Here is an 11,805-nt window from a genome sequence, read left to right as displayed (position 1 = left end):
CAGGACCCTGAGATGAGGAGACGGTCCTGGGGTCTCCACGTGGGCCCAGGGTCAGCGCACGTCCTTCTAAGAGACAGGCAGGAAGTCACAGAGGAGCCAAGGGGATAAACGTCAGTTGCTAAAGCCCCTGCTTGTGCTGATGCGTTACAGCAGCCCCAGGACCCTGGCACAATACCCCTACCACCTGCCACGCAGACTCACTGATCCTGCCCCAAGTTTCAGACTTTCTGGGACTAGGATCATGCAGTGGGCAGCTCACGGTGAAGGCTTCTCTCACCGGGCCGTGGTCTGTGGCACTCCTCCACGTGGCCGTGCCTAGCTACAGCCCATCAACCCTCACCAATGCTCATTGTCCCAACGCATGACCACAGTGTCTCCTTTCTGGGATTCACGATCTTGTGGGCAGTTCCCAGTTTGGGTCGCCGGGACCAGAATGGCTGCAAACAGTCTCGCACATGCCCTGGGGTGCAGGCGTACCCAGAAATGGGATTGCTGAGTCACAGGTGCGAACAAACACTGCTTAAACATGTCCGGAAGGCTTGCACTCATTTACACCCCTTCACAAAGCGAAGTAAGAAAATGAGGGACGCTGCTGATACTGGACACCGGCCGTCCTCTTGCCTGAAAGCAAGGACAGAAAGCAGAGTGGGGGAGGGCAGGGGTCAGGAAACACGGGGACTCAGGGGATATTTATCCAAATGGGGTTTTTGCCGCCTGCAGAGTTCTGAAAATTATGTACAGAGCTGGGCTAAAGCAGTCCAGATCGTCGGGATCGGAGAGTTTAGGTCCGCTTAGAAGAGCTAATCATGCCCGCTGTGCCCTGGCCCGCAAGCCATGCAGAAGGAATGTCAGGACGTCCGCAGAAGCGGGCTCTGTCCTCTGTGAGGTTCCCAGGGACGGTCCTGAGCACCCCGTGTTTGGTGAGAGATGCAGATTTTCCTCTGGAGCCAAAGAAAAGAAGCAGGAAGCAGTAGGTGGCAACAAAGCAAGGAAGCTGGACACAGCCTCTGGTGTCCGAGAGGCCAGGACTTCTTGGCGCCCTTGCTGTGCCCTGGGGTGGCATCGGGCACCCCATTTCATCAGCCCCCCGATTCCCTGGCTTTCCTCAGGCTTCTCATGTGCACAGGGTACCAGTGTTCCAGCGAAGACAGAGAGCAGGGTACAAGGTGGATCAGACCAACTTGCCCTTCTCCCGTGGTCGTGACCGTGGCCTGCGTGGCCCCTCTTGCGTGGGTTCCCAGGAGGCAGGCTCTGACACAGGGATGTGAGGTGAGGGCCTGCTGGGGTGGCCCCGCCGGGCAGAGGGAGACGCTGAGCTCTGGTCATGACAGAGGCCTCAGCCGACCCCACAGGACTCGGGGCTGGGAGGGCTGCAGGAATTGTCCCAAATTGGGGCAGAGGGGCCTCGTTACACGTCCAGCCACCAGCAGACGCAGGCTGCCTGCAGAGAGGCGAGCGGACCCTCCGGCCGAGGGCGAGTCCGGGAGGGCTGAGCGTGGCCAGCAGCCGCCCTGGGAAAGGCGAGACCCAGTCCTGACGCGACGTCTGGGCCGCACCAGACAGCGTCCACTCCAGCAGCCCGAACCAAGCTGGGGGCCAGCGCCGTCATCCCTGGGCAGCTCCCGGAGGTGGTGGGGCTTTCCCGGCCGTGGTGAAGGCTCCTACCTCAGGTCCTGGGCATGGCTCTTGTGCTCGAAGCCACACCAGGAGCCCTGGCTTCAGGACCCCGCAGTGTCCAGCAGGGAAGCCGCAGGAGCTCGTCTGGTCTCCACGGTAACCAGCGTCCAGAGGGAGGGGTGCCTCTGCTGACCGCACGCCCCCCCCGCGCCCCTTCTGCCCCTGTGGGCCCTGCCCTGCGTGCAGGTCGGCCTCCTGCTCATGCTGGGCTCGCCATGTCCCGAGGAAGGGGGCCTTCCCCAGAGGCCGCTGCACTTCTCCCTCAGAGTTCTCGCCCAACCACGCACCCTCCGCTCCCGAAGCAGGCCTGGGAAGTGGCCAATCTATCAGTGGCCTCAGGGTCCTGGAGGGGAAGGGGGAGGAAGGACGAGGCCTAGGCCGCTTGTCTTAACCCTTACCACCTAGGAGATCACAGGTGGGGAAACTGAGCCTGGGAAATGGGAGCCACGTGCTCAAAGTTGCATAGCTGGAGAGCGGTGCGCCAGGATCCTCTCAGATCCCGGGAGAACCACCTACTCTCTTCTATAGCTTCCATCTAAGCATCTCAAAGAATCTCCAGTATCCAAAATGTTCTTACACGTGAGCAACAAAAAGAATCCAAAAGGCAATTCACAACATCCCAATAAACCTGGAGGGGTGGAGAGAAGGCTCTGCGTCTAGGGAGCAGCTTGGAGGTGCTCAGGTGGGAGGAGAGCAGCACTTAGTGGGCGAGGCGGTGGGAAGAGCAGCTCAGTGTGGAAACAGCACGTACAAACGCCCTGAGGTGTGTCCCAGGCACAGAACGTTCCGGCAATGGAAGAAGGCCATCACGGCCTGGAATGCAGACGGAGGGTGAGGTGGTTCCACAATTTAGGAAAGTAGGCAGGTGGCCGACGTGTGAGGCCCTGAGCATTTAAGGAGCCGGATCTTTGTGTCAAAGGCAGTAGGCGCCGCATTAGGCACCTTCGTGTTTGCTCCTGACACCTTCCGCGTGTTCGCTGAGGCACGGGTAGAAGCGGGGGACAAACAGGGCTCAGGACAGAAACTGTGGCCTCCCTGCAGGCATCCCACACCCCACATGGCCTGAGAGTAACTCACCAGCTCCTCTGAGGACGGCAGTCCAGCCTGAGAAGTCCAGCCGCTGGTCTTCCTGTCTTTGGGGAACGAGGATCCATGAAACCAGCAGCCTGAATGCCTCCGCCCTACCTCATGGCTCCGGACCTGCCCATCTAGCAAGTCCCACCCCCTAGACCCCCCTGAAAATCCAGGTCTGGCCCTAGTGGTCAGATCGCCTCCTTCTGTAAGAGCTCACACATTGTCCTCCCATGAATCAGCTCTGGATGTTTCCCCAGCCTGAAAGACCCCACGGGGTGGTTTGTGCGCCTCCCCCTTCCCTTCGTAAGAACAGCTGTGGGGAGGGGGGCGGCTCTTCTCCTTCCAGCCTTCCACAGGTGAGCACACTTTCTAGTTCTTTCTGTCTGTACCCTAGGAGGTACCCGTCTAAGCCCACTGCTTAAGCTCATTGCCATCACTTCATTAGTGGCCCCTGTGTGCTCTGCGTCCTTCTGAATAGGCCGTAAGGACCCTGGAAGCCTGGGAAGAGAACCGGGGGGAGGGGGCCGGAAACCTGCTTTCAATACACACCTGAGGACCGTTGAGTTGTGCGCATTTGCATATATCAGCTGTTCAAAAATATGCAATTAGCGAAAGCAGTGAGATCATTGTGTTTGGCGGAGAGGATGAAATCCTAGCAGGGGTTCACACTCTTACCAGACCGAGGGCCTCCCACTCTCATGCTCTCTCGCTCGCTGTCTGCCTCAGTTTCTCCATCTGTAAAATGGTCTTGGTGCAGCCCTTTGACTTTCTGAGTTTGTGATTTTAACTCATGGTAGCCTGGGGATGTGGCCGGTTCCTTGAGCCATCTTCGTCATACTGCCAAGCCTGTCAAGTAGCAACGAGTCAGCCCTACAGAAGCAAGCCCGGTCAGGGCTGAGAGCCGCTCAGGGAGAAGGTGGAGGAGTCCCGGGTGGCTGCCCAGGACAGCGAGGTGGGGCCTCCTGGTGTGGAGCCCTGAAGGTCATCCCAGCCGGGGCTTCATAACCCTCTCCTGGGGCGCCACGAAGGTCCCCGAGAGGTCCTGACCCTCCCGGCCGAAGAAGCCTCATCAAGATAGAAGCAGAGGTATAGAATCAATGAGAGCGGGCTTGCTGATGTCTCAGGCATATCTGGTCCCTGATGGGCTCTCGGAGTCTCTATTGGAGGAGCCAAGCCTCAGAAGGCAGGGAAAGGGCTCAAGGTGGCAGGTGACTCCCAGGACCTGGGAAGGCCTGAATGCTGGCCCCATTTCCCACCAGCCTGGGAATCTGCCAACACAAATGAGCCCCTTGTCACTGCCCGCCCCTCCCCGCACCCATATCACTGGGGCCCCCCAGAGCCTCCTGTCTAGCTCCTGATGAGCGAGGAGTTCATGGCCAGGGCTGGAGAGGAAGGGATGCCAACGCCCCATCCTCACACGTGGGAGGGTGGATACTGCGGTCTGCGGGGCACATGGAGCACGCACAGCGAGATCAAGGCAGAGGCCAGGCAGCAACATGTCCAGTGCACACTTTAAAGACTGTGTAGAAAGGGCACAACCCTTCACAGCACAATTAATTTGCACCACTCAGATCACACACAGAACAGTGCTGGCGTCCCAGAGAGCCTGCTGATTTGTAAAAGCTCATTTAAAAATATTGTTTTCGTGAATGGGTGAATCATCCACGTGATTCCAGACCCACACAAGGCAAAAATCCCTTTTCCTGCCACATCCGCAGGACCTCCAGTTCCCTACCTGGAGGTTCCTGAGGTGGCTGATTTCCACAGACTCTCCCAGGGATCTTCCGACCTCAGAGAAACATATTTGTATACTCTTTCCACCTTTTCTTTTAAGATTTTATTTTATTTATTTGAGAGAGAGCACGAGCAGGGGGTGGAGAGGCAGAGGGAGAGGGAGAAGCAGACTCCCTGTAGAGCAGGGAGCCTGATGTGGGGCTCCATCCCAGGACCCTGGGATCATGACTTGAGCCCGAGGCAGACGCTTTACCGACTGAGCCACCCAGGCGCCCGTTTCCTCCTTTTTAATAAAAATGGTGGCACACTGGCCACCGTTCTGCACCTTGCTGGTTCCACGTGGTGACGTGCTCTGTCCACGGGCCGTGCCATCCAGCCACGAAGTGCACAATTCAGTGGTTTCTGGCACACTCGCCAGGTCGGGGTGAGGACGCGCTCGTCCCCACGGTCAGCTTTCGCAGCTGCGTCATACGCCACTGTGTGCTTGGACCCGTCCCGCACCAGCTTCCTATGGATCCACTGTCCTCGACACCCATTCCTACTTCCCTGTGGGGTGTGCACCTCTAATTTCAACCCCGATCGCTCATGAAGCCGGATGAACGTGTCTCCCCGACCCGATGGGAAGCTTGGCGGTGGCGAGAGCCCACTACGTCCACTCACAGAACCGTGTGCTCTGTGGCCAGCAGGAGCCCCTGAGAAGGGAGGAAAACATGGCTGGGATCGGCACGTGTGCGGCCCCATGAAGGGGGCCAGCAGTGGGGCCCAGTGACAGAGGCGACAGGTGGCCGGGGTGGGGGCAATGTGTCCAGGTGCAGACCACGACAGCCCCGTCCTCCTTTGCAGGCTGCTGAACCTCAGTGCGGTCTCCCACCCTGGAGGACAACTGGGGCTTACAAGCCCTCTCCTTTCGTGTTCTGGAAACAGCTCACCGCCAGGGACCCCCTCCCCCGATGACCAGAGGACACTCTCCGGTGACCAGGTCGGACAAAGGTCCTCAAACTCCCTCTGTGCCTCGGCAGTGATGACCCCACTGATCCACCGGAACAAAATGCTCGTTAACCAGACTGTGCTTTGGCCTCCCTTCCTCCCCAGACCCCTGACCCTGGTCCCCCTCAGGGCGAGCCAGCAGACGGCCTCCGGGTAGGGGGACAGCTGCTCTGCCCCGGCCCCTCCCGGCCACCCTCCAGAAGAGAAACCCTGGCCTGTCCCCCCGGCGCTGGCAAGCTCACAGTCCGAACCGCAACGGCCCAGCCCTTCCAAATAAAGTCTCTCCTTACTCAGTCCAGACAGTCCAGACCGTCCAGACGCAGGTTTTATTTGACAAATCCCTCCCTGTGGGAATCGCTGCTATCCGCAAGGGCCTGAGCCGAGCCCAGAAATCAAACAATAGCAGCTTCAGTGGAAGAAGTCTGGACGCAGCCTCCAAGCCCCAACGTGGCTCCTTGAGAGCGAGGCCGAGCCGTCCACGCGGGCGCCACAACCGGGAGAAAGGTCGCCAGAGCGAGAGGAACAGGACGGGGCAGCCGTCATGTCCAGGGACACCCTCCCACCGCCCTGGCTGCCCAGGAGGACACAGCTGGGCCCTCCAGGAAGGCCAGGCAAGTGCTCCCGGAAGACTGAAGTCAGCCGTGGGTTGTGTAATAGTTGGAGCGGCTCATCAAGACGAGGAGCGGCCCGGCTGACCTCGGGGTCGGGGATTGTCCACACGCTGCTTTCCCCACCTCCAGCCAGGGTCTGTCCAAGGGCTTTGGAGGGCGGCCTCCCCCAGGAGGGACGGGCGGGACCACAGGTGGGCAGGGATGGACCCACGCCTTGACTCTGGGCCCCGAGCCCCCCTTTGGGGGGAGAAGAGCCTCCCCGGGGCCCACGTGCCGCTCTCCAGACAGCTTGCACAGAGGCTGCTGAGCGAGAGGGATCTTCTGGAGCCTTCCACGCCCTCTCTGACCTGGACAGGATTTGCTCTCCAGGGGAACTGGTAGAGACTTGTTCTGTGAGTGATCCGCTCACCCGGACGCTGTGGGTGTGTGTGCTGTAAGCCTCCGACTTTAATCACACGGTGGGGCTCCTGTTGGCAGCATGGAGTCACCCTCCGGCTGGAAGAGAAGGGTCTGGGTCTTGCCTGAACTGGACCCCAAGAAGTACAGAGGGCAGCGCTCAGCGTGTTTGGAATGCAGGAATTTAGAACTTTCTGGCTGCAGAAAGTTCTGGGCCCCCAAGCGATACCTCTGGTGTGGGCACCCCGTGTGCGTGCAGGGGAGAGGGTCTGCCTGCTTTCACGGGAGACCGGACCAAAGGATGTGGGCTCAGGGCCCCTCCCACCCTCACCATCTCTGGAGGCTGTTCAGTGGTTGGGGGGGCAGAGTAAGGGTTTATGGGACTCTGGAGGCCACAGAAGGGTAGTGTATTTGGGATGCTCAGAAAGGGTCTTGTCTGGAAGCAGGCACACTCTCCCTCCCTGGGGTCCTTGTAACACCCCAAGGTTCCCGAGCTCTCCCACCTGGCCCGGGGGTCGCCCCACCCCCTCAGCTCAGAATCCCCGTTCCCCTTGCCGGACCCCTATTCCCACAGCCTGCAGAAACCCTACACTCACTGGGTTCTGGCTAATTCCACGGGCAACGGTCCCTGTCTTGCTGCTGCTGGCCTGACCCCTCTAAACCCCTCACCAGCTCTCCATACAGGCGCCCGGTGAATCTGGGGAGCCTGGCAGGATTTCCTAGGACCCAGGGGACCGCGAGAAGTCTCCCATAGCACCAGCGTTGCTCCCCGCCTCCCCACGGCTCCTCCAAACGCAACAGTCCTCCCCTTGCACACGGAGCAGCGGATGCAGGTTGTGGCATGGACGTGCCTAGTACCCCCGCCTCGTGGACCCCTCTCCCTACTCCCTCCCTTCCTCTCTGGTCTCCCTGCCTCCATGTCCCTCCCCCCGCCCCTCACGGGAAGAGTGGGACCTCGGTCCACTGTGGTTGGTCTGAGCACCGTCCTTTGCAGCGTCGAGACCCTATTTCATCGGCAATAGTGAAAGGACAGCTGTCCCTGGGCCGGGGCCGGGGCCACAGGTTTCCCACCTGCTTCCCTGGGAACGGATGTGGGATTTCTGCACGCAGCACGAGCTGTGAGTTTAGCGGGGCTCCCTGGAGCAGACAGGGGAGCGGCACGGTGCTTGGGCAGGAGTGTGGACCATCGTGGGCCCCTGGCCCCCAGGGGCAGAGTGGGAGGGCGTCCAGCGGGGGCAGCAGCTCCGGGCAGCCCCGCCCATGCAGCCCCCTACGCGCTCGGCTTTGGGGCTCAGTGTGCAGGGGTGCACAGGCGGGGTCAGGAGGCCCTGGTGTTGTCGGGTGGCAGGAGGCAGCACTCCCCCCCCACAAGCCCGTCTGAGGAACGGGACGGAAACCCCCTCACTGAGCACCCAGACCTGCAGACCCAAGGTTCAGGCCGTGGCCGCCCCACAAAGCCCTTCCCACCCTGGCAGACCCTTGCCCGCCCGTCCTTGAGGCCCCGTGCGAACGCTAACACTCAGATGCAGTGTGCCAGAGTTCCGCGTCGTCCGTGGAGGAGTGGTGTGGCCTGCAGCCCTGCTCCACCCCGGGGCTCAACGAGATACTCGGATGTCGTGGGAATGAGGGAAGGGCTTGGCCCTTCCTCCTGACTCCAAGCTGGTATGTGCCTCCCCTGCCCTCGGGGTGCCGGCCCGGCAGCAGTCCCCGCCGCCTGCAGGCCCGAGGCCACGCAACGCTCCCTCCGAGAGGCAGATCCGAACTCTCGCTCAGCCCCCGGCCTCCTTCCGGGCCTTCACCACCCATCCCGAGACGGGGGCTGTGGCCACCGTGGTGGGCTTCCCACGCTGCCGGCCTCTAGGAGGCCACGTCGGTGAATGAATGAGGTGGGCCAAGAGGTGCACAATCAACCCCCTCCATGGGGACAACACCCAGGGTCATTCCTACACCCAGAATCTGGCGCTGAACAAAAGACACAGAAGACCACCAGTAGTACTTAAGATTATTTTTCTTCAAAAACCAACGAAAAACCCCACACACAAAAACCCCAGACTCCCCACCCTGAACCAGCCGAGTCAACAGGTTAGCCATTGACGGGAAAAGAGAAAGAGCGTTAGGCCACCCACACACCATTCTGCAGCGGGCGTCCCGGCTGGGCTGCCGTGGCCGGGACACACGGGGACGCCAGGACAGCGGGAATACCACGCACCAGCAAGGGCGGCCGCCAACCCCGCAAATAAATACACATGGTGCCCACAGCATCCTTTAAGTTAGTGACACGTTAGGACAAGATAAAACAGCAGGCCCACGGGCAAACGCTTGCTGGTTACAACACGGTTTGCTTTAAAAAGAAATAAAATAAACGAAGCCCAACAGATACGCGTGCTCGGGACACCTGTCAGTACAGAGTGGTCAGAAAAAGCGGAGTCTCTGCCTTGCCCAGAACGCCACCATGGAAGTGTGCCTGGTGTCTGGGGCGCCATCGGAGGGGGCCCCTGGGCTGGGGGGGGGCGTGGCTCCAGGAACGGCAGCCTGGGCCGCCAGCAGGCCTGGGACCTGCCTGCGTGAGAGGAGACCCCGGCCCCCATCCATCCCCGCAGGCTGGGGGAGCAGGCCGCCACGGGCAGGCTGCCAGGGCCCCTTGGCTCCCCGCATCCCTCCCAGAGCCAGCACCGTGCCCAGGCACAGAGCAGGCAGGATGGACGACGGGCCGCCTTCCTGGCCTCCCGAGCTGCTTTCAGGTTGTTCTGGGTCCCGGCGGCTGGCTGGCCACGCCAAGCTCACGTGGCCCTGGGGGCTGAAGCAGCTCCTCCGGCCGCAGCCCAGTGCCCGAGGGCCCAGCTCGACCGCCACACTGGCCTCAGCAGCCGGCCCCGAGGAGAGCAGCACGGGCACCGCAAAGAGAAGAGCCCGAGGGGTCAGGACAGCCCCGGGAGCAGGTGCAGCGAGAGCCCAGCATCCCAGCAGCGGAGTCCGGCCTGGCGGGGGGGGGGGGGGGCTCCCCCACCAGGAAATGGAGCCAGCTCCAGGCGGCTCGCTGGGGTCAGTTCTTCAGGCCCAGAGAAGGGTTGTCTCGAGAGACTACCCGGCTGGGAGTCCTTGAGGACTCCCCATCACGGTGTCTGCCGTTCTTGCCCGGTTTGTTCTAGATTTTGAGTGTGAGTCCGCCAGGAACAACTCTCCGTCAGCCCCAGTACCGGATGCGGGACAGCCCGGAGGCCGCGCGACCCACAGCCCACACCCGAGTCATCCTGCCGTTGTGGCTCCGCTCATGCGGGCGTCCGGGGTGGGATGTACGAAGCCAGAAGCCCAGCGCGTCCCAGGTGGTGCACGCGGTTGGGAGCTCGGGGTGGTCTGGGTGCCCGTGACCTCTGCTCGGCCCCCCCCACCAGGCAGCAGACACCAGGTGCAGGAACCCGCCTTCCGCTGAGTCAGGGCCGGCGTCACTCTCTGAAAGCAGACCTTCTCTGCTCTCTTCTGGGGGGTCTGGGAGGGATCTACCCTTGGGTCTTTAAGGCAAAGAGACCTAAGTCCCGAGATTAGTTTTTGCTAAAATCACTACATCTACAACAACAAAAGAAAGCCAAGCGCGTGGTCTGGGCGGCCGTCTGTCAGTGCAACTCGGAGGTCCACACAGCGAGGCCTGAGTCTTGGTGGCTCTGCTCGTGGGACTGGAGTGTCTGGTGCTCAGAACCCCTCCCTTCCAGGGGGCCTGTGTCGGGCCAGGCTGGGCGCTGCGCGCCACAACACGACCTGGTCCCTCGGAGGCACATCGTGCTGCGGGGGCGGAGGGGAAAACTCTCCCCACTCCCCCTCATTGCTTTAGAAAATAATCATCTTGGTGGCGTCAACTTGACCCAAAATTTAAGTTAAAAAAATAATACAAATAAACCAAGGCTGAAAGGAGCACGGCCCAAGGTGGCAAACAGCCTGCGGAGGGTCAGGGGCCCGGCCTCTTCTCGGTGCTGCACTCACGGAGGTTAAGACAGAAGTTCGCTTTCTGGGGCTGAAGTCGTACCAGTTTTCACTGGGGCCCAGCCCCCTGACCCGCTGCAGGAACGGTGCGGGCGCTCAGCTGAGCTGCCTGGATGACAGGACTGGAGTCGTTTTTCAAGGTGATGAGATGTTTCAACACCACCTTTGTGTTTTCTTTCTGGCAGCTTCTTGGTCCTTCTCGCTTACGTCTCCTGGGGCACCACCTGCATGAGCTTCTGGCAGAGGACCGTCGTGGAAACTGGGGGGGGAGGGAACAGCTGGGTCAGCTTGGGGGGGTGGGCATCACCGGGCGGTATGGGCTGCAGCTCACGCCGTCCCCTGCAGCCGCACCTCCCAAAGCTACAAGAGTGGCTAGAAACCCAGCGTTCTCTCTGAAACCTCCCGACGCGTGTACATCTGCCCCGGGCCTGTGGGCCTCCCTGCTGCGGGGACCAGCCCGCAGGTCAGCTTAGAAGTGCCGAACGCTGTGCAAGCCGCCCAGCTGGTGTGGCCAAGGAACCTTAGCCCTCAGCCCGTGTCAGAGCCCGGGCTTCTCAGCAGCCACAGTGGGACGGAGGGTCCGGGCACACCCTCCTCAGGATGACCGCCGCTCGCAGGCGGGTGTCTACCAGGGGCCCGACCGACACCTGTCACCCATGGGTCTGCAAGCACTCATTCTGGGGGCTGATTTCCGCATGGAGGGGCTCCTGCTTCAGGCCCTCGGGTGGTGTGTTCTGAAAGATGACTGACAGGGAGCCTCTGGGCTGGGCTGGAAGCAAAGCTTCACCAAAATGACCGACAGGCGGGCACCAGTGAGAATGCAGATGGCCACCTGGCACACGGTGACTAAGGCGCAGGCCTGTGGACGCCCTGACTCTCCCAGAAGCCGGCCACATTCGACGTGGTTTCAGTCACGGGTCCTAAGCTTGGCTTGTGAACGGAGCCCAGGACGGCGGTCCCGGATCCCGCATTGTCCTTTCTGCCTTTCTAGGTCAGCCGGCTGTGTTTAAGCCGGCGACAGACGGTGGGATTTCATTACTTGGCAAAAGCAGCCTGGTTCTCTGGAATCCCTTGTTCTGAGATTAGCTGGTGCCAAGCTGAGCGTCTTATCCCTGAAATACGTGGGCCGGACGTCACTGCCAAACACGCCACAGCGCCCCAAACCTCGGTCGGCGCCGTGAACGCCTCACTGCCGGCCCCTCGGCCAGGGCCTCGCACACCTGTCGTCACCCCGGCTGACCCTGGAACCTGGGACAGTGGGTGCCCTGCTGCTCCCGGATCAGGGGGGTTAGACTGCAGCTGCAGACGGCCCTGCTCTGGGGTCCGGGGGGCGGCGCGAGGGGCTGGGGGG

General features: G+C 61.3%; 1 protein-coding gene across 1 annotated transcript in view; it reads right to left on the bottom strand.

Annotated features, from left to right (window-relative positions):
• Positions 1-8,469: 8,469 nt before the first annotated feature.
• The window catches only part of SLC7A5 (solute carrier family 7 member 5), a 33,640-nt gene continuing 30,304 nt past the window's right edge, over positions 8,470-11,805 (bottom strand). The window contains exon 10 of the mRNA XM_036100920.2: positions 8,470-10,713. Within this exon, the coding sequence (XP_035956813.1) occupies positions 10,658-10,713 (56 nt within the window). The 3' untranslated portion in view covers positions 8,470-10,657. The remainder of the gene's footprint in view (positions 10,714-11,805) is intronic.

Source organism: Halichoerus grypus, chromosome 15, assembly GCF_964656455.1.
Source record: "Halichoerus grypus chromosome 15, mHalGry1.hap1.1, whole genome shotgun sequence".
Classification (NCBI taxonomy): domain Eukaryota; kingdom Metazoa; phylum Chordata; class Mammalia; order Carnivora; family Phocidae; genus Halichoerus; species Halichoerus grypus.
This window is presented reverse-complemented; position numbering and strand designations above follow the sequence as displayed.